This window comes from Mustela erminea, chromosome 11 (genome assembly GCF_009829155.1).
Source record: "Mustela erminea isolate mMusErm1 chromosome 11, mMusErm1.Pri, whole genome shotgun sequence".
Classification (NCBI taxonomy): Eukaryota; Metazoa; Chordata; class Mammalia; order Carnivora; family Mustelidae; genus Mustela; species Mustela erminea.
In genome coordinates, this window is record NC_045624.1 from 34,811,910 (window position 1) to 34,835,953 (window position 24,044).

Consider the following 24,044-nt stretch of genomic DNA (forward strand, 5'->3'; position numbering starts at 1 on the left):
TCTATAAATATGCTAAACTACATAACTTCTTTAATAGTAAAAAAAATGCAAATTAACATAATGATAAATAATTTTTGATCGTATTAGGAATGTTAGAAAAAAAAAGATAATCTTCAGTTTTGCTAAAGGAAAATGAGGAAATGGAGATACCCATATATAAAACTAAGCTAAGGGCAAGCTTAGCTGGCTGTTCTACAAATTGGTACTAACTTTTGGCTGGGAGTATGTACCAAAAATATGTTTACATTTTGATCCAGCAATTCTTTGACGACTGCCACCTAAAAAAAAATAAAAATTAAGACGGCGAACGTACTCACATAAGCCTGCACACACACGCACACACACACACACACACACCCAGGGTTTGTAACTTTTTCTGGGCTATCTTAAAACTGTGTGATGAGATATGATTTTTGTTTATCTTTATTTTCTACTTTTCAAAACTGAAGTTTTTAAAGATACATAAAAATTCTTTGCAAAAAATTTTTTGAAATGCTTTTAACGTAAAATTCAAATCTCTGATTTTTAACAGTCAATATTCTAACCTTATAGAATTCACTGATACAGAATCCAAGGAACCAGACAAAGACAGGTATTTATAACCCAGTGATCAAAACCAAAGACAATAAAAACAAAGAACGGCTAAGATGACCCTCAATGTTTTATCATTCAGTCCACAAAGCTGAATTTGGTGCCTCAATTTGTTGTAAGGATAGATGAGAGCTAACTCATTATTTGAAGAAACCACTTGAGGTGAATGGACATTCGCAGAAATATCAAGCTGGTGTCAAAAGATGCCAATTTTTAACATAATAGAATGCTGCATTACTTTCATCTTCTTAGGTATGTTACTTATACTTTTATTATTGTAATATCCATTGTTCTAAAACAATATATCCTTAAATGTAGAATCCTTAATAGTCCAAAGGGACAGGTTAAAAGTAGTTACAGACTATTACCACTACTTGAAAGTAAATCTAGAGAAAAAAGGCTAATCGAGGAGGGCAATATTTACAGATTTGGATTAAAATAGATCAGTAGAGAAAACAGAACATGATAGGTTCAATAGACATGGGGAGTGATGCTATCTTTTGAGAGGGAAAGAAGGGAATGTAAATTAAGAATAGCCATTTATATTTGCTTAAAAAAAGTCTTCCCATATAAAAGGCATTATGTCTGTGGGAATTCTTATTTCTTATGGTACGTATTTCCAACAGATTATTCTAGTGATCTAGATAAGCACAGAGCTAAACATGAACTCAAAATAATAAAGTAAAAAAAATACTGATAAGAATAATACCCACCAAAAGTATTTTTAGAATTAATAAATAATGAAGACTATGTCTATATATAATGTCTACACCAAGAATGCCACATAATGTAGAAGTGCTATTTCATGTATCATAACTTAAATTTGGAAAGTATTTTTTTTTTAATGTCGAGAGATGTCTTACCATCCTAAACTATTATCTGATTCAAATCTCATAGTAACTCTTTATATCTGTATTTAAGAAACACTATAATAGCGTCTCAGCTACTTCTATCCTCTCCCTATCTTGGTCCAATAAGGTAGACACTGGACACATATGGTTATTTAAGTTTAAATAATTAAAATTATATAAAAGTAAACATCTCCTCAATCACTGTAGCCATATTTCAAGTGCTCAATAGCAACAGATGGCTGGTGTTTTCTTTGCTGGACAGAATAGAATTGGATAGAATATACCCATCACTGTAAAATGTTCTATGAGCAGGGCTACAGAGAATCCATGGGAAAACACAATGTCTCCTGAGCATTGTGTAGGCTGTGCAAGAAAAGCTCATATCAATAACCGAGGTGGAACTCTGTGCACACCTTCTGGGATCATGATCCACAGTACGGTGAGTCAGTTCCGGAATGGTTATCTCCATCTTACAAATTAAGGTCCATGCTCAGGAGATAAAATGCCTTCCCTGAGGTATATGTAGTCTATGTATAACACAGAACATATATAGTATATGACAGACTCATGAACTGAATCCAACACCAACTTCTCAGCTGGTCGGAGATCATACTCTGAAAAAGAATCCCCAGGTAGCTTCCACTCAAATGTAAGTGAACACAATTCATGACAAGGTAGTTCAGTAAAATAATCACTGCCATAATTTTTCTCAAATTTTATGTAATTGTATGACTGGAAACTATAGTGCAGCTAATCTTAAACTGACTAAATATAAATAATCTCCAAAACTATTTTGTAAAAAATGTCAGACAAGTGTTCAAGAGCTAACTGTGTTGATCAATATAGAATAACACTAACAGTGTAACAAATTCAGTAAATCAATCATTTAAAAACCATAACCAGTTCGACAGTTGGAGTGACTATGCTAGAGTTGTTAAGTTTATCAGTGTTCAATGCCAGGCCCATATAGAATAGGCACAATGAAATTTAACTTACTCTGTTTAAGTTGGGGAAACATTGGGTATAAAGCAGTAATTTTTGGTGTTTTTTTTTTTGCTTTTTGCTTTTTCTTGTTTTTGAGAGATAAAGAGTACATGGGGTGGGAGGGAGAGCAGAAGAAGAGGGAGAGAGAGAATCTTAAGCAGGTTCCACACCGATTGCAGGATGGAGCCCCACATGGGGCTTGATCTCACGACCCTGAGATCATGACCTGAGCCAAAATCAAGAACTGGATGCTTAAGCAACTGAGTCACCCTGTTCCCCTAAAGCCGTGCTTTTAGATCTTTGAGCTTTGTGGAAAGAAGACGACTGCTATACTGGTTTGAGCATAAAAAACATTTTGAAAAAGGCACTGTGTTAATAGTAAAATAATTTTGGAAGAGGAAGAGTCTGGAATAACATTAAAGTTTCTTTTGTTGCTTGAGATTTTTGAGTTTTATGATTTCTCTTGAGGAACTATGTAGTATGATTGTAGTATCATACATTAAAAACAAAATAACTACTTCATTTAAAATAGATTATCTGAATTTTCCTTTCTTAGTCCACCTGTACATACCCTGCATGGCCAAGAAAAAAGCACACATATCTACCCCTTATCCACTTCTCTTTAGATACTAATGTATCTTCTTCCTTCTCGGAGGCCAAACACAAATGCCAGCCCTAATCATATTCTAGCAAATAATTCTTCGACATTTCTATTGCCAAAGAATTTTAGAGCCAAAAAGGCCCAGGAAAATCACAAATGACTGTAATGGGTCTTTGCATCTGTCTGCTCTTAAGAAGCACCACAATAGGAAAAACACTTGGAGAGTTTACACAAAACCCCCCAGGCAGCCTATAGGCAGTGAGAAAAGAGGGGTATCAGTAGACCCTTTTGGGGAGGGACTTTCTGGTCCTGATCCACAGTTTGGAGAGTCAGGTTGAAGAAACAGCAGGCTATAGGGTTTACTACAGTACACATTAAAACAGCAAAGCTCTTCCCTCCCCTCCAGCATTTGGTCAAGATCATGGATTTAAGTTTCCATGATAGACTGACCTGTAGGCAGAATTCTTTGGGCTATATTTTTAAAATTAGGGAAGGAAAAAAAGAAACTCAAATTGGTTTTGGGAGGAATCAAAACTACCTGAGCTATGTGAATAATGAATAACAAGTAAAATTTTTGTTCTACAAGGGAGTCTGCAAATCTGTAAGCCAGAGCACCTTCTGCTCTTTAGGGAAGGGAAGTTGATATCGGAGCCCACTGGATGCCATTTTGTGACACAGACAAGTACATAGTAGGTGATCATGAATATCTATTGCCTATATGGTATTATAACATAAAGAACTACTGAATTCTGAATTAGTATAACAGAATAAGCACCCAAGACGACCTCTCTTCTCTCCCTTTGTTTTAAAAATTAAAAAATTATATCGGTGCTGTGGAGGAAAAAAAAAAAAAAGGTACCAGCCGAAGATCAGAAGTTTGAGAAACCAGGTAGATATTGAGCAGATAAAAGGGCATAGACTGACAAGGAGAAATATGGGGAAAAAAGCAGTCCAGAATACCAGAAGCAAAGTCCCACTTCTCACAGAACACAAAGGGCAAGGATGGGCCATGGTACAATCAACTGGGGAATTAATTAAAATCCACCATCAAGAATGGACAGGCCTAAAGCACAAAACAAAATAAAACAACAAGGAAAAAGAATGGATAGGCCTATAAAACTACTCTTCCCACACCCTCTCCAAGACTTAGAGTGGTCTTCTCATACAAATGGCTTTTGCTCCCAGGATAAATTGAGAAGTGCATTATTAGTCTAAGAAAACAAACCAGCCTTCTACAGAAAGCACCCAGTGTGAGTGTAGGAATGCAAAAGTTGAGCACAGCAGAGTTTACAGATGACTCCCAGCTTCAATTACAGACTTACAAGTTAAGCTGGTCATGCCAAATAACACTATCTTAGCTTTGCCACTGGTGGCAATCAGTTCACTCAGTCCTAAAGAGAAGCCTACCTGCCAACACACTTCCATCTGAGGGAGACGCCTATTCTTGAAAGACACCTACATAACCATGCAAAAAATTACCTCAGCTACTAATCTTACTATTACTCAGCCTTCATTCATATATTGAACCAACAATTAGAAACATCAGACATTGGAAGAAAACCAATAGTATAAAAAATGAAAAAGATGAACAAATGTAACATGTCTCAAAACATCAAACTGATGATTCAGAAAACAGAAGGAAGTTTTAAGAATCTTTTGATTTGTATATTCCAAAGTATTTATTGGCTCCATAAAATAAAATAAAAATGCTGGCTAGCCGTTTTTTTTTTTTTTTAAAGCGCCATCATTTCTAGCAGAAAATCAATATAGAAAAAAATAGATATTATTTGAGGAATGAAGATAACCACCAGAAGAGTTCAAAATAATAAAATTAGCAAAAATTGTAGATGGTGAAATAAATACTAATACTTTAAATACTTTAAAGTATTTTTTTAAAAGTCTAATTCAACTATGGGTTCAGAGTTCAAAAACTGTATGAGTTTAAAATAAATATCAGTGGAAAAAGATGGGATCAGGAGGGAGACAAAATGTAAGAGACTCTTAATCTCACAGAACAAACTGAGGGTTGCCAGGGAGAGGAGAAGAGGGGTAGGGAGAGTGTGGCTGGGTTATAAGCATTGGGGAGGGTATGTGCTATGGTGAGTGCTGTGAAGTGTGTAAGCCTGACGATTCACAGACCTGTACCCCCAGGGCTAATAATACATTATATGTTAATTAAAAAAATAAAATAAGTAAAACAGAAACCGAAAAAAAATCAGACACTTTAAAATGAGGATGAGAATTTCAAAATCATCAATAAGACACCAAGAATGATGGATTTTATTATCTCATGTTTACCAAATCAGCAGCTGATTTGAACTTTGAGAAACTGTTGAATAACTAGTAAGAGAATCATTTCCTTTTCCTATTCAAGTTTAGGAAATACTTCCAAATTTCTACCCTTGCTATGCCTTTTCTCAAGTATTTTATTCACATGTTGAAAATACTGACAATCAATGTAACACAAACTGAATTAGCCATAATTTTAAGAAATACTATGGCTTTGTGTATTTAAAGTTGGGTCATTTGAACAACTTTCCTGGAACTTAGTGAGAATACTGAAAAAATCTAAATTTTTATTATGACTTAAATAATGAGTGCCTACTAAACTCAGCCTATAAATAGTAATGATTAATTAGGCTTTAATAATACTCGTACTAGTATTACTTTGTTACAAAAGCTGCTTTTACTAGTATGAACTATGATTTATAAATGCATTGTAATACAGAGACATTTTGCGCTAATTCAAGAAAAATTGTTTATAGGAAGCACTATGTTGTTAGAAATATGTTTAAGCACATGTAAAAGAATAAGAACATGAACTATATTGTTTGGAATCTTGACATCCTGATATATTTCAAATGACTGTTCTAGGGGAAAGCTTTCATCCAAAATTTCAGTTAAAATGGAAATACATCCAATCAAATAGTGATATACACACATATATATATACAAATATATATATATATATATATATATCAGCATTCCAGGATTAAGAAACACATAAATTAGTATAACATACAAAAGCACTTTATTTTTTAAAATATTAATGTCAAAGAAACGGTTAATGAGTAACACTATGACAAGTCATTATTAAATGTATTATAAGATGCAAATATTTTTAAAATATATGTGCATATTTAATGTATGAGTTAAAGTCATCAGCATTCTGTATAGTGTCATTTAATTTAACAAATGATAATAAGGTATTTATAAATGGAATCTTCATAGAAGAGTAAACATCACTAAAAACACTTTCAATAACCTACACTACAGTAAATCTCTTTATCCTCCCTATATCCCACAAATAATCTTTTTACTCCTGAAATATTTACAGGACATATTTGATATTAAGTGATATACAAATTTTTTAACATCATAATGTAAGTAGACCTTCAGTTTAACCACTGTATCTTTTCGATATTCACAAGTTACCAGGTGAAAAATTCAGTCAAGCCAGTTAGTAGCACTTTGTAGACAAAACTCCAGAAATATGTTACTGAAATAATTTTACTTTTAAACTCAATGTACTCAACACAATTAGTTTGTGCAGGCACAGTTCTGTCCTTCCCATATGCATACAAAACAGCAAAATAAATATCTAATACTGTTAAATATAATCACAGAGAATAAAATCTTTTCCTCCCGACTTTTAATTATTATATTAAACATTACCCCTAGCTATAAGGATCACAAATATTTCTTTAAATTTTAAATGCATATGGGGGCACCTGGGTGGCTCAGTCAGTTAAGCAGCCGACCCTTGATTTCAGCTCTGGTCATGTTCTCAGTATTGTGAGATCGAGCCCAGCATAGGGCTCTGCACTGGGTGTGGAGCCTGCTTAAGATCCTCTCTTTCCCCCTTCCTCTGCCCCTCTCCCTCCTCAGTCTTAAAAAGATTATAAATGCATCTACACACTATCTTGTAGTAATCTGTGTGTATTATATCTGTATATAACACGCACGCACAGAATATTCATTTTCTAAAAGTTGAGCTTTAGAACAGTGCTTCTTAATCTTCAAGGAACATATACATTGGCTAAGGATCTTGTTAAAATACAGACTGTGAGGGGCGCCTGTGTGGCTCAGTGGGTTAAGGCCTCTGCCTTCGGCTCAGGTCAGAATCCCAGTGTCCTGGGATCGAACCCCACATCGGGCTGTCTGCTCCGCAGAAAGCCTGCTTCCTCCTCTCTCTCTGCCTGCCTCTCTACCTACTGTGATCTCTGTCTGTCAAATAAATAAATAAAATCTTTAAAAAAAAAATGCAGACTGTGATTCAGTAGGTCTGGAGTGGGGCCCGAGAGTCTGCATTTCCAACTAATTCCCAGGTGACACTCCTGGCCCATGGAACACATTGTGTAGACAGGCTCTTAAATAAGTGTCTCCTAATCTTGACTAATCCTCAGAATCATCTGGAGTGGTTGGTAGAGAGACACTGAAAATAACAAATCTCTTGTTTGAGGGGAGACGTAGAAAACTGGCCAGATGGATTATCTAAATTCAAAACATTGATTTCAAAACGAGAAAACTTAACAAAAACTCTCTGCATTCTTAAAAGTCTCACTCTTTCCAACAATATTTACATACTTCAGAAATTTTCTTGATCAGTAAGGAAAACTACCATCAGAAGAAATAATGGAAGGAACAAAATCAATATTATCTACCATTATGTTTACACTAAAAAAAACTGGTACTTCCTTCCTGATTCTAGGAAGAGATATTTAGATTAAGCAGTATAAATGACAAAAGAAAACAAAATTCCACAGAAGCAAAACAAAAGGAGAGGACCCTTTAAAGTACTCACTACAGGCCAGATACTTTTGAGCATTTCTCATTAAATAGCATGGGAAAATGAAATTATTTCCCCCAAAGTAATCAGACCCTAGAAAGAAAAAGGTGGAAGCAAATTTTCATTCCATATGGATTTTAGGTAGCAAGCTGAAATTGCCTTCACCAGGACAAGATTTGGGTTCTGTGAACTCTACCACCCCAGGAAGCAGAGAGGACAGAGACTTGAGTGGTCAAAGGCATACGGGTCGGCAAAGGTTTGGGGATATTTACTTGGCAGAGTAAATATTTTGATTATTTCTGAGAGTCAGTTAAAAACAGGAATAACAAGACCTGGCAGGAGGGGCAGATCTTAGACAAACAGCACAGATTCAGGAATGCCTAATAAATGTTTCGATTGTCGAACAGAAAAGACAAGGAGAATAGAAGATTTAATGAGAGTCAAGTGTTGGTTCAAGAAAGATAAAGGAAATGTAAACATAGAAGAAAAACAGAAAGTTGTCAGAATTGGGAAAAAAAAAAAAGCCAACAATCAAATTTTGAGAGCCTGAGTTGGAATAGTGCCGGTGATTGTCAAATCTTTTTTGTGTTCTGTCTGAAGCGGGTGGAGCTGAAAATCCCTAGTTTACAGGAGGTGAAGAAAAGCGAAGTCAAAGTGTTCGAGGCAGCTAATAGGATTCAAATATTCAGGTACTCTTCTAATGGGGGGGGGGGGAGCTTCCTTCTAAATCATATTTGTAGGGAAGTAATTAAAAGCCCCAGAAAAAGCCACAGGTGATGTAACATAAAGGAGAGATCTTGGATCAGACAGACCTGAATCTGAATCTCAGCTTAATCATTTGCTAAAACATGACCCTAGGTAGATTATTTTACTTCTCAGTTAAGTCTGTTTCCTCAATAGAAAAAAATATATGTAAATAGCTATAATAAAAACTACTACGGGTGGGGGTGCCTGGGTGGCACAGTCAGTTGAGCATCCCATTCTTGGTTTCAGCTCAGGTCCTGATCTCAGGGTCTTGAGATGGAGTCCCATGGGGCTCCCCACTCGGCCAGGAGTGTGCTTCTCTCCTTCTGTGCCCCTTCCTGCCCCCACTTGCACACTCATGCTCTGTCTCTCAAATAAGATAAATAAATCTTAAAAAAACAAAACCAACCCCCCCCCAACCCAAAATTATTGCAAAGTGTGGTTATTCCTCAAAGGCAGGGCTTCTTCTGCCAAAGAGACCACATTATGATTTTGTCTCCTAAAACCTGACATAGTCGATAGTTTCACCAAAACCCCAGTAAAGGCAAAACAGAAAAACTATTTAATTCAGTTTGAAGAGCTTCAATAAATTTGCTTAGCACAGAACTGAAAAAAGAGAAAAAGGAAAAGGATTTTTGTTAGCATGTTAAAAGGAATTATTTTCGGCAGCAATGATGTAGGAACTTTTTGGTCAGAAGTCATGGAATCATTTGGGGGAGATTATACTTCCAACAGTTTATCACCAATTCCTGAAATTCTACTATTTAATGTCTACTTTGTAAAGCAGAAATAACAGCTGTTGTAAAAGGCTCCAAAACCAAGGTCCTTATTTGTATCTCTCTTAGTTTTCCTTATGCTTTAGTTCTGATTTTATGAAGAGAAAGAAGGTTTTTTGTTTAAGGATATGTTACCCTGTCATACCCTTTGTATCCAAATTGTGTAGTACTAGGCGCAAAATTAAGCAATTAAAAGTAGGTGTAAGGGCAATTTCAGTGGTTGAGTTACTGAATTGTTCTTAAAATGTAATACTGTCAATATAGTGGAAAATAGACGATCATAATATTTCTGCATATATTTCATTCTGGTTGCATGTCTGCTTTCACTAAAAGGTTTTTCTAAAAAGTGAAAAGCTTTATTTTATTAATTACTAAAAATTAACTAATTACTTAAAAAGTTCAAAATCTTCATGTATCTAAATGTTTCATAAAATAATTAGTGTTCTTCAGATATATATTAATCCATCTTAAATTTCTGAGAGAAAGGAAAGCGCACTCATCTTGTGACTATGCTATTAGTCCTTTATGAGAAAATCACTGCTAAGTTTAAATTCTAATGAGTAGTTATCTTTTTGGCTAATAATTTCCTAATGTATAACAAATATGGTCAAAGTAAAGCTCTCATAACTAGAAAATTTTAACAATCACCAATATACTCTTCCCTTTTTTGGCACCATTTGTCATAGAAATAGGAATCCCTAAAAGGTGATAGGAAGTTCAAACACAGATGTTGTGACATGGGAGAGGGACACAGTGACAGTCACAAGGCATTAACAGATTGAACAAATAATGAAAGACAGGTAAAAACCCAGCTATGAGTTTACTTATCAAATTTCCATTCAAAACCCAATGAAAGTGGGTTTTGATTCCCTTTCAAGGACTACCTCCATCTGTGCCCTGGATGCCAGCATCCAAACCTCATCATCTTTCATTCCTTGTTTCAACTCTTTACTCCTTCTTTCACTTTTAATCTTTTCATCTCCACTGTCTCCTTCCCTGAAGACCTTTCCTCATTCCTGCTCCCCCTCAAGGCCCATCCTATCATCTCCCTTTTAATCAGCCTTTCTCCCAAAGGGCCAGAGTCCTTTGTCACCTCTACATGAACTCCTTCGGTTGTCATGTAAAGTCATCGACTGTGTTCTGTTGAATACACTCTTGCCAAATCTATAACTTGCTTCAGGTCTCATCCTCGTTTTAAAACCACTCCTCTGTCTGTAACAAGGCTTTGAATAATCTCTTCGCTTGTTAAAAATCTCTTCTGTTGTCCATTGACTCCTCCTGCTCCTGGTTCTCTGCTGTGTTATGGATTCACTTTCTTTACTGGTTCTTCTTTTTTCCCTTAGCCAATATCATGATTTGTGACTTATCTGTGGTCATCTTCCTCTTCACAGTCTCATTGAAAATAATGGATTCTGGTCTCTTGCATATGGTATGACTTCCAAAAATTCATCATCTCCAACTCATCGCCAACAGCCTGCTGAACATGGATATCCCACTGGCAATGCAAATATACTTCTCAAACAATGCTTTCATTACTTCCAACCTCTTTCTGCCTACCATCGAACCTATTATTCTTTCTGGGTTCTAGATATCACCAGGCTCACAGTCAACTAAATCCAAATATCCAGGCACAGATTTTTTTCTGTTTCTCTAATTAGCAACATAACATTTACAATTGTATTCTCCCCTAACTCTGTCCTCTTAACTTTTTTCCCTGTCCTCCTCCTAGTTAAGGTTACCATTATTATTTTGGGGGGCAGCGTCCTTTAACCTAGACACATGATTCCAATATTTTTCTAGTTCAATCACTTCTTCTTAATGTTCCTAAGGATATTTTTAAATAGGATAGCCTGGTTATATTACATTCACTTCTCTGCTCAAAAAGGTAGTTTTTTAAGATTTTATTTATTTATTTGACAGAGAGAGGAATAGAGAGAGACAGCAAGAGAGGAACACAAGCAGGGAGAGTGGGAGAGGGAGAAGCAGGCTTCTCGTCAAGCAGAAAGCCTGATTCGGGGCTCGATCCCAGGACTTTGAGATCATGACCTGAGCCACCCAGGTGCCCCTCTTTGCTCAAAATCTTACAGAATATTTAAAGTTCTTTAAAAATTCAAAACTTAACTTTTGGCCTTGGTCCATATATTTAAAGATTACATACGCCAACTTTTCCTGAAATATTCTCCAATTTCTCAGATACAATAAGCGTAGCCTTTGAAAACTACCCATCTTTTTCTTTTCTCTCTTCTGTAAACTTGCTGATTCTGTTCCCAATGTCTAGAATATTCTCTACACTTTGAGTGTGATGAATTTGTGTGTTTTTTCCCAAAACTTCTCCTCAAATAAATCTCTTCCATCTACCTGTCCCTAATTCCACAGTACAGTGATTAAGTCTATCTTTACAACTTGCTTGATTTTTTGAGTACTAAATTACACAGTTCCCATCTTCACAGTCTACACTTCTCAGATGCATGTGGTTACTCAGTTTACTGATTTTTCTTTTTATCATTGTGAGTTATAACAATATGTGTTCAGTGAATATCTGTTGAATGGAACCATATCAGAGGGCTAAGAATAATTCCAAAGTGTGGATTGGATAACAAGACCAAAAGAGGGATTAATCAATGTGGACTGCATTGGTGAAAAAGCATTCATGTGGCATAGTACTGAACTGGGATTTTATAACCAGTGGAATTTGACAAGCAGGAAAGAACAGAGAGGATGATACAAAATGATAACAACACAAGAAAGGGAATAGCAAAAAAAGGAGTATTGTATGTTTCGGACATACATGAAGGTGTATCAGTTAGGACCCAATGTCTTTGTTTATGAAATAATAGGGGATACGTTTGGCAAAGAAAAAGCCCAGTTTTGAGGAAGTACATGACTGTAAAGCTTTATTCAAGAGACAATGGGCAGCCACTGAGGACTGTTTAGAAGTTATAAGAAAGAAGAATAGGAACAATTATCTTATGATGATATCAATTATAGTATTATAACAAACTATATATAAAACTATATAAACTAAAATAAAATAGTATGTACTAATTTAAAATGGTGGAAGTGATTGTTCCAAGTACTTGTAAGACTTTTCTAGAACCATAATGTCTGAACAGAATTCAAACCTTGTACTCGTTTCTATGAGTGCTATGAATATATTTTATAGGATCAAAATTGTATGTTACAGACTTAGCATTTTAGTCTGATGAATTCAAGCATCCATTCTGAGCTTTACCCATTTAAATGTTTGGTATTTCAGCATCACACTTAAAGTATTGTCATGTCTTCTATTGTTTGGATTTTAAGATCAGGATGGCATAACAGACCTACTAATCACTTTTTCTCGATTGTTAAGACATAATATTTATCTGGGAGAGAGTAAACAGATAAGCTAAAAAGCTAGGGGACATCTCTTTGGTCATCTCTACAGAGCAACTGATCTTGATCGGATGTGTAGTCTAAACAAATATAAAATGATTGTAAAGAATTAAGATTTTGTTAACCATTAAGTTTATTCCTTTAAACATTAGGAACTAACTTTGGAATGCCCTATATACCACGATAAGGGTTTCATGTCTTTTTCTAGCTGAAATCCTATTAAAAATTTTTAAGCAATAAATCAACAGTCTTGGATTTCATGAAGTCATGTTTCTGGGGGAATCATTAAAAATCCTTGGATTGTTCTTTTTCTAAAATCTCTACATATAAATAAAATTATCTCATAGATCTGACTGAGATCTTAAACATGTTCTCAACAAACTGCAAATAGTCAAGTAATATGTATGGTAATTTCAAAAGTGATCACAAAACCTATCTGGTTTTTGAAATCTTTTCATAGGTAAATGTGATTAGCAACATCTGGAAAAACTTAGTGCTTTCCTTATATATAGAAATAAAGTTAAAATACACAATCTGTGAAAATTAATACACACGAACCATGGCTTAAGACTAAAGAATTATCAGGTCATCAATAACTCCCCCTTGAATTCCATGAATACTGGAGAGATATTAGGGGAGTCACTTAGATTCTTTATCACTGTTTTCTCAACTGTAAAATAAAGTATTTGAATTAGATGAAACATAGGGCTTCTTTAGGCTATAATATTCTATCAGTCCATAGAGGATGGGCACACATCCCCTTTCTCTTTATTTTGGCTATGTGGTAATAGGGCACAACCCTTCTAATACTGCATAGCCAAAATAAAGAGAAAAGGGATGTGTGCCCAGCATGTGTTTCCATCCTCTATGTACTTATAGAATATTATAGCTAAAAGGAGCCCTATATAGATCATATATAAGGAGACAAATGCAGGCATGCAAAAAAGTATATTTGCCAGCCTTAGAAGAGTATATGAGATATGCAACTTACAGGGAACAAGGATTCAGGGAGAAACAGAGATAAAACAATAGTGTGCTTGTTACTCATATGATTTTGTATTAATTTTTTGTATGATTTTTTTTTGTATTAATTATTTATCAGCAAAGTAATCACTAGGTATGCATATATGATGCTGTAGGAAAATTTAAGCTTGTTTATCAAGTTTTAATGGCATAATTTTGTCAACACTCTCTCTCCCTAAAATTACACAATCAATGTGAATTTATGAATGATGCTTAATTTAATGAGAATTTATCTGATATTTACCTGATACCTTCCCTTCAGCGTAATATCTCTTAAGATACTCTTACTTAAGAGTACTTAAGTGAGAACTCTCAAGGTCTCTTATTCCTATTCTATATTGTCTGTTTTAGCCAGATGAAATATTTTACATATAAGTTTCTCAATTAAAATTAAGGTATTATATTGTTACTCTGAAAATATTAAATATACAACCCATGTAATCTGGAGCACGACGTTATAACTAGAATTCTGGATTTGAAAGGTAGATTGCTTCTGCCAATATTACAAAATATCTCATCTTACCTCTCTTCAGAGAGAACAGGAGGAATCTCTGCTGGAGTAGTAATTACAACTTCAGGGAAAAGAGCTTGGGAACATGGTTGCAAGAGCCTAAGCGTGTCATGTTGTTTTTAATGTTAAATATGACAGAAGTTCCATCTTGAAATCTTTAACTTAGTATAAGGCTTTATTCTTTATCTTACCAATAAGGTGAATTTACTTGCATCAAAATTATCATTATGATAAAGGATATGATTAATTGGAAAGTAAGCATGTGCAATTTCATCTAAGTTGTTGGAATCATTATATGATTATAGCACGGCAGAACTCTGATAATGTAAGCTTTCTGAATTCCACTGAATAAAGACTTAAAGTACAGCATGCAGTTTTAGGTTGAAGTCTTAATGTCAATGGGAATTATATGCTGCTTAACATGACATCCTATGTATTAAAATTACATGAAAAATCCAGTTATTTAGAAATAGTTTTGAAGTAAATACATTGCAGCATGAATGGTGCCAGTGATAAAAATTTGATGTCTCTAATTTGTTAATCCTATGCATAACAGATGACTCATTTGACTAATGAAAATTACAAACACAAAAAAATGTAACTTGAAAGGAAGACAACAAAAGTGAATAGCATATACAAGTCAATAAAAACACATATACATTCTTTTACATTATTGGTCATTAAATATGTATATGTATGCATGTATGTTTCTGTGTGTGTGTGTGTGCACTTCACGAGTCATGAAGATTTATACACAAGGATGACTTGGTTTTTTGTGCCTTGTACTTACTATTATGCTAAAATGATAACAGAAATATACAAAGAACAGAAATACAAATAATAAATATGGAATATACATTTTTTAAGTCTTTAGAAATATGCAAGAACTATAGAGTGAGCTGTTAGAAGTTAGTGCAGATTACATTTCGTATTTGTAGAGACTATACTAATATTTCATTACAAATAACTTTAAAATGTGAAAGGAAACATATAGTCTATCTGAATGGGCACCACAAATTCACATTATTGCCACATACATAGTCTAGTGTGTGTATCAATTTATTTGATGAAAAATATATTAACAACAACAAAACCAGATAACTAAATAAATAGTCCTTTCATCAGCTCCTGATTTCTGCCATACTGATGCTTTGGTGAATCATCAAGGGGAGTAAATTATTCATTATAAATTTCAAAGAGGAGCCTCCATTGAAAAAGCTCTGCTACTGGTCCTTCTTGGAACCAACATCAAGAGAATTCATTGCAATCTCAAATATTGCAATAAAATAGAAGGTGAGAGGCAACCACTCAGGAGAGGTGTCTAGAGTGCACTGAGCTCAGGGAGCTACATCCTAGCTGAGTGAGGTGTGTAAAGATAATTATTAATATTTGAATTACACTTGGAAAGAAAAAGATTAATCAAGAAGTTGCATACAAATGTCAACCAAGGTTTTAAAAACAGAAATCTTAATTCTATTTCTGACAAAGAATCTGGAAGGTTTTTAACAGTAGCCCTAAACATGGTTACCATATTACAACTCAATGGCATTAACAAAATCAGCTGTAGAGTCCGGGTTTGAAATATTTGGTTATCTTAAGGCTTATTTCATACCAAAGGACCTCAAACAAAAACTACTCACAATGAACACGATTAATTAACAAATCTAATTTGTACTGCTTCATAATTAATTCAAGTGTACCCTACTACAACTTTACACTAATAGTGAAGAGTTAAATCTAGGTTTTATAGAAAGGGCTCTAAAAAAGATACCACGATATTATCCCTGGTTAACTGCCTATAGTGTGTTAGTTAAAACTGTCAATACTATCAATCAGTAGGAATTTACCTTTAATTCCTAGTTCATCTCTGATAATAAATTTAAAATAGGTAAGGAAGAAAAAACACTGGAGGTAATCTGGCACTGCCCCATCTATGTATATCCTAGCTTCTATCTTGGTGTCCTCTAGCTGGATACAAACAATTAGTGGTACAATCACTTTTCCTAATCTTCTTTGGCAATGGTTTTCCTTGGCTGCCAGAGGACCTCATTTAGATCTGGTGAGGAAGGATTCTTTATCTTCCACTTAACAAATCAGAAAACATTTGGATAACACTGATTTTTGTGAGTGAATAAGTCAGTGTTTAATGTAAATTAATGAATATAAAGACTTTCCTCTCATTAAGGAACATTTCCATCTGTCTTAGTCATGCTTCAAGGTGCAATGCCTAATGCTTATTTAGTGTTAATACCAAATATGTACTTAAATTTACATCAAACAGAATTGCCTCTTTAGTCCAACCAAGAGTGTATTGATGGTACTACAGCTACTGACTTGAATATCTACTGCACGCTTCCTATGAGTTAGTCATCACGCTAACTACTTTCCAATTATAAAATTTAATCCCCATTACCACACTATGAGGTAGATTATTATTATCCTAATTTTACAGATTGAGAGCATGAAGTTAAAAAATGTAAGTAATTTGTCCAATATGCGATCTAGAAAGATGATTCCAGAGCCCATGGGATAGATGATTTGCTGCGGGGTAGAATTCATGTAGACTAAAAAGAGAGATAAAATTTGTACAGAAAATAAGTGATTCTTAAATACTGTCAGTCTTGGGGTGCCTGAGTGGCTCAGTGGGTTAAGTCTCTGCCTTCGGCTCAGGTCAGGATCTTAGGATCCTGGGATAGAGCCCCGCATTGGGCTCTCTGCCTCCAACTCCCCCTCTGCTTGCCTCTCTGCCTGCTTATGACCTTTCTCTCTCTCTCTCTCTCTATCAAATAAATAAATAAAATCTTAAAAAAAATTTGTCACTCTCCTCTTTTCTTATTTCTTCCAACCCACAATTCTCATTGAAATAAAACATTCAGGAGGTAATAAAAACAGAATAAAGATCTGTAGGAGGGAGAGAGATTCAATGTGATCAACGCAATTTAATTTAAATGGGTCATAAACCAACTGGACCAAGGCCAGCAAGTTTCATTTTTGGTTTCATAGGTCCAACAAGTTTTATTCATCAAAATACTCATTTGACCCAATGCTAAATGTTTTGAAAATAATACCCCAAAGACAAAGACTCTAAGCATTCCACTTAATTGCCTTAGCACTTGGAGCTAAAAGGGCAGAATCCTATGTAAAATAGTATTCACTTAGTGTAAAAACCTGTAGGCAAGACTAACAATAAGGTTATCTGCAGGTAGGTGTTAATGAGGCCATTCAGACAGATGAGGTGTCAACAAGGTCTAGTTATTGGGGAGTCAACTTGGGCTACTATTGTGTGGTAGGGAAGCAAATTCAGGATCCTGACAGTTAGCCATTCATAAAGCTGCTTGATATATCATGAGGGGGAAAAAAGCATCTGTCTTATAACTAATGTCTGAAAGCAAAGTAAAATAAGTGAAGATTTTTCCAGATGAGAGTTAAATATATACCATTTGAAAAAAAAAAAAATGAGTACGAAAAGGAAGTATTGAAAAGTAATCTCTCACAAAGAAGCTCTCTTACTCTCTCACTCTTTCCTTTAAAGCCAGAACTTAATGCTTTTCCTTATAAAACTCAAAGTTACAATAAGGATATTATGTCATTATTCTTAGAATGTTAAACATATAACCTATGGAGACCAAACAACAGGTAGATAGAATTTAAGATGATAATTTTCAGGTAGGGATGATATAAGGGAGCACAATTACTACCCTTATTGTATTGCTATAAATTAGTCAAGGCACAATAAATATAATCTATTGTTGGATATATAAATGTATCACTACTGTTCAACAATGTGCTAATAAGGAAGCACAAAACTCAGATGACAGCTAATGTCTGATGGCTACTTGCATGCTAAAACACCAGAAAATGCTTCTTTGAAATATATTTTTATTGTATCTTTTGTTGGGAACTGGATGGAAGAAATGCCGGGGAGAGGAAGGTATGATGGAGAGCATCTGACATCAGTTTAATATGAAATATGTAATATTACTTATTTCCTTAAGGGAATTTGAGCTTTAACCTACTTTTGGTAATTGTTAAGTGGCTTTTCTCTGAAATGTATGGCACTTTATTTCCATCTTTTAAATAAACTTACAGGATTTTTATTTTTGAAGTTAAGAGGGAGGGAATAAAAAGTAATTTAATCTCCCAATTTGGAACAATTGCCTGAAAATTTTGGCTTTTTTCTTTGTGAAGGTTGATCAAGCATGGAAGTAATATGTGTGATATTAAATTAATCCACTGATAGGGATATATGATCTCTTAAAGATTTCAGAATTATTACAGTGATTCACAATTTATTACACACTTCAGTTAAACAGATTATAAAGGAATGTGGCTGCCTTTAGAGACCTGTATGTATACTTTCTAAACTCTTCTTCCATTTAGCCCACCAGTTATCTTATGATGCTCCAGAGCTTAGTTGAGTACCACCTCAGAGTACTGGTACTTACGAAATATACTAAATACTGAAAGAGAGCAATGTCCATTGCATAGACATTGTCAACTGTGAATAACAGATATCATCTATTTTAGTTTGCATTTTGATTTTAAATCCCACTAGCCACTTTAGCCTGCAGAAAGGTTATATCTAAAGTAGTCAATAAAAGAAAATAAGTACCTACTTAGTATTTAGTGATTCCCTAGTGTTGTGAAGTCAGGAGGCATCATTTGCAGAGTCACTCAGTGACTAGTCTGAAGTATTAAGTTTGGTGCACCATAGGGATGGGAGCTACCTGGTATGCACTTATACTCCCTCTCCCTATCAGCCACAACAGACATCACTAATTCATCCTGGTAGTCTTCCTGTCCCACGGAACAACCTTAGACTCCCATTCAACACAGCCCTCAAGGCAACCACGAACAATCTGGCATATCCTTGGAAAGACCAAAATACTGATGATCACAGATTTGGGTTACAAATTCAGCCTTGCCATTGAGGAACTAAATGGCCTATGGTTAAGTCATTTAATTTCTCTGTGGTTTGTTTTCATTTTGAAAACATGTCAGTGAAAATATAAAGATCTGATGCTATAGATTTGCTTACGTTAGTGGAATAGAGAATTTTTTTTTTATACTGGTAGAAGTAGTTTTAGATAAAGAACAAACACTATTAGTAGTTTAGTCAGCTCACTCTTCAGTCTAATGAAAACAATTTTTTCCATTGGGATTATTTTAGAAAAAAGTGTTACCAATTAGAAATACTGCCTTTTCCATTTTTAATGCACTATTTTCTTAAAAGTATATTTTTGGATGAATCTTTATTAATAAGTTAAAGAATACAGTTATTTTTTGAAGTTTATCTTAAATTTATCTTCCTTCAAAATATAGAGCAAATATTTAGAAAATTAGGTCAGTTTAGTCTTTCACCTAAATTTACATCATTCCAGCAAAACTTAGCACTGCTTTTTAATTTTTGGCACTTTTTTTCAGATATTACTATGCCAAGAAAGTTCAGGAAGCACAAACACTGCAGGACTAAAATGAATGAAACCCAAATAGATAACTTCAAATCACTGCAAAACCTGTTTTAATGTACAAAATTCATTACCAATTCTCTGCATTCACTATTTCCATAAAATAGTCTATGTTATGTTGTTTCCACAATTTTTGTTTGAATCAACATTTTAAAAAAAGCTTTATGTTTGTATATTTTCCACAAAGAATAGCATTCCATACTAATTTGACACTCTTTTTTATTGAGAAAAGCCTTTATTTTTTTAACCAAGGTATGAAATTAGAAATTTCTTCTTTATTCAGGAAGACACTATTTATTTATAAAAGTCTTAACTGTGGTGTGTTCTATCAACTATAAATTAAGAAATACTATGTATAGCATCTTAAAAAATTTTGGGGGGGTGTGAGCCAATTTAGGAATACTTTAGTCCATGGAAATTAAGTAAACACCTCAATTCTTAAGGAAACAAGTAAAAATTCTATATATGAAAAATATATGACTTACATATTTAAAGATTCCTTAAGAATACAGGTAGAAACCATGCTAAATGGAAACATGAAATTGCTCTATTTAAAAATTCTTGAATGGCCACTTCAGGATTGTTATTCATTTCCAAGGCTAACTGGTATGTGAATTGGGTCACGAAAGCAATTTTCATTGAATATTATAGTCTAAAGAGACAAATTATACTCTAGTGACAGAATATGTTTTTAAAAGAAGGCCTTGGCATATTTATATGATAACTTGCAGATATGGAACAGCAACTTTCCCCTAAAATATGTAAATATGTATTGTATCTATTCAAAATCTTTATTTTTTTTTTCATGTCAACACTATCTCATCAAGTGATTCCTAAAAGTTCAAGAAAAGTGTAGTGGTAAATCAATATGCCTTTATATATTTCAGGTAAATTTTAACGCCATCAACTCACAGAAACAGTGAAGTGTATAGATGATGAAATATAATTGAAGAGAGAATACAAGAAGCAACAGAAAACCAACCAATTAGCCTGATATCTTCATATTAATCATCTCTGATTATCTTCATCAATGAAAGGGAAAGGCTAATAGAAAATCACAGATAATCTATTTTGTGGTATTGAGTCTATGGCTTTGTGCTTAGTAGCTGAACTTCTAGTTGCCCAGTGTAACTTACTGCAAATGTGTTGTGAGGATGCCCATCACCAGAAGAGTGGCCACAGACACATAATTTTGTTTCTGGAAGCAATTCCTAGATTAAACAAAGAGAATCAGGAGTTGGCTTCTTCCCCCTCCAATCTTAAGGCTTATGCTAATAATGTACATTATCATTTAATAAAAAATATTTTTGGAAAATTATCTTGGTAGGTGAATATAGATGAGACTATTCCATCTTTGTGTCACAGTTAATAATAGTACAGAATTAAAAAATAAAAATAACTTGGCAGATGCAAAGTTGAATATTTGAACATAATTAACCACTAACCAAAAAACTTCATGGTCTACCATCATCTTGACTCAAGAATCTCATTTCCCATTTCCAAGCTAAAATTATGGCCAATGTTAATGAATACTCCTATAAATTTAAATGGTAGTGTGATTTTAGCTTATGGGATGGCATTTGTCTTTAAAACTTTAATCACCTCTTTTTGAAAAAGTTAACTACTGACTTGTACTCAACTATAACCAACACAAATGAACATAAATCCTGGTTTGTCATGAAGTGTGAGAATAATCACAAGAATCTCTTTAAACTGCTTTGGCCACACATTACTATAATGCAAACACTGCCATCAAATATTTATTTGAGACTATGCAGCCGAACTCTATACCCTCAGTTAAATAACCTGTTGAATTTTGCCACTAGTATTGAGAACTACTCTATATACTCAAATGTATAGTTTGCATTTTTATCTGTAAAAGCAAAGTGATTATTTATTGATAAATGACATGGAATGTCATTTTTTACCTAAGTAGCATTAGACATTTCAAAGATTATGTCTGAAGGGCAAAAGGATTACACTGCATTTGAATAGACCATGTGACAACACATCCTTAGACTTCATGTATGATATGAAAGGATGATCCCCATTCATAAGATACACAAGGGAAATTATATCAGAAAAGAAGAAAAGCAAGGAGGGATGTGGTAGGGGTGTCAGGGAGTATTTGTAGTGGTTTGATGCATGTAAATATTACATCTTATAAATAATTCTTTTCAAATACATCTCTGAAGTTCAGGGTCTCTGTTTAAGAAACGGATTGTATATGCTCTACATGGCTATATGCCATTTTCTGCAAGATAAGAGCAACATTAATTCAAACAGGAAAAATGGCTTCCAAAATAGCCCCTTCCTTTCATTTCCTATGAAGAAGTATGTTACTTGATGCTGGCAGATGAGGACTATGGGGAAAAAAAAAAAAAACATGTTCAAGTTGTATTTTACTGTCAGAATCCAACAAACACGTTTTCATCTAAATTATTTTGTCAACAGCCTTGTAGTACCCTTGCTAACCTTATTTGGCACCAGTGCATAATTAGATACACAGGGGTGTGACTCCAATTGAAGGTGTTGGCATTGTAGCACTCTGTGAAAATATTAACTATGAGGTTAACTCCAATTTTCTCTTCTTTAATTAAATGCACATGGTACTAATGAGGTAACCTACTGTTCCTTGATAGCACTAATTAGCTAAGAGGAGAGTACACTCTCACACTGCAATTTAAACCTAAAAATAAGGTTGAAATATGCTAATTGCAGGCAATTTAAAACAGTACAAGTTGAAGAACTAGTCATAATAAGAGAAACTGACTGCTTTACAGCTAGGCAGCTGTAACTTTGGTTAAAATCAAAACAAGCCACATGATTTTTGGACTGCTATTTAACAAGGTCATAAGCATCCTAAAAAAATGAAATGCTACTCTATACCATAGTAATGAACCAGACTCACACAAAAAAATTCTCAGATCAACACTCATCTACGCAAGACCAAAAATAAGGGAGCATCACCAGAACTCCAAAGGTGCCATGACACTATTTACATTTAATACTAAAAACTAAACTCCATAAATAAGCAACATCACCTTAAACTCTTTCAAGAGCATCCAAATTAAATACAATATTGTCCTCCGTGTCTCCAGTATACTACAAAACATATTGGAGTGATTTGCCATCACAATCACAGGGTCAGAAGGGAAGATACAGAGACGAGTAAGTCTCAGCACTCGAGGAATATACAAACAGGAAATTGCCAGACAATGTACAAGTACAGTGATAAAAATACACAAAATGTGCTATGGAATAAAATGGTGTAGGGACTAATTTAATGCAATCAGAAGCATTTCATTATAAGAAGGAGATTTTGACTACATTTCTCTACAGATTAGAGCTCTGGGATAAAGTAGCCTGGAGCTTCATGTTGAAAGAGAATGTTCTCCATTCTTAGCTCAGATGACTTAGACCTAGAATTTCAATGAATCTGAGTATAATTCAAGTGTACTTTCTTTAACTGCTTCTCAAACATTTTCCAAATATGATTTTAACTGATAAACAATGAGGTAAACTTTAGTATAAAGCAAGATTCTGAAAGACCTTCAGAATCATTAAAATAAGTTTTCATTGTTCGAAGTGTATATTCATTATTTTGTATTTTTTCAAGATTTACTTATTTATTTTAGAGAGAAAGCAGGGGCAGAGGGACAGAGAGAGAGGGAAGAAAGAATCTTAAGCAGACTCTCTGTTGAGAACAGAGACTGATGCGGACCCAGGACCCTGAGATCATGACCTGAGCCGGAATCAGAAGGCTGAGGCTAAGCCATCTGAGCCACCTAGGTGCCCCTATTTTCATTATTTTTTTGATTCCACAGTATCACATTTTTTTATTAACTGGAAACTCTGACTAACAGAAACACTCACTGATAATGCCAAATAATTCTTATTAACACAGATAGAAATAAAGCATATTATCTATCCTTAGGGACAAGAGAGATATGGACTGCCACAAACCAAGGACTCAACAGTGACTTTTTTTTTTAAGATTATTTATTTATTTATTTATTTGACAGAGAGAGATCACAAGTAGGCAGAGAGGCAGGCAGAGAGAAAGGAGGAAGCAGGCTCTCTGCCAAGCAGAGAGCCCGACGTGGGACTTGATCCCAGGACCCTGAGATCATGACCTGAGTCGAAGGCAGAGGCTCAACCCACTGAGCCACCCAGGGGCCCCATCAACAGTGACAGTTTTTTTTAAACCCCTGTCACTTTGCATGCAAAATCATCAAATATATACAGTTTAAACAAAAGAGTTAAGTAATAAAAATAGAGTTAAACAGCGAAATTTGTGAAAATGGAAAGCTAACTTAATTAATCTTTAA

At 34.4% G+C, this 24,044-nt stretch overlaps 1 protein-coding gene across 20 annotated transcripts in view; it reads right to left on the reverse strand.

Annotated features, from left to right (window-relative positions):
• Window positions 1-24,044, reverse strand: part of FOXP2 (forkhead box P2) — a 544,701-nt gene that overhangs the window by 95,667 nt on the left and 424,990 nt on the right. For 15 of the 20 annotated variants that reach the window (XM_032305207.1, XM_032305212.1, XM_032305203.1 and 12 more), the window contains one exon: window positions 20,850-20,924. The exons of the other annotated variants lie outside the window; for them this stretch is intronic. In XM_032305207.1, coding sequence (XP_032161098.1) covers window positions 20,850-20,924 — 75 coding nt within the window. The remainder of the gene's footprint in view (window positions 1-20,849; window positions 20,925-24,044) is intronic. 20 annotated transcript variants of the gene reach the window in all.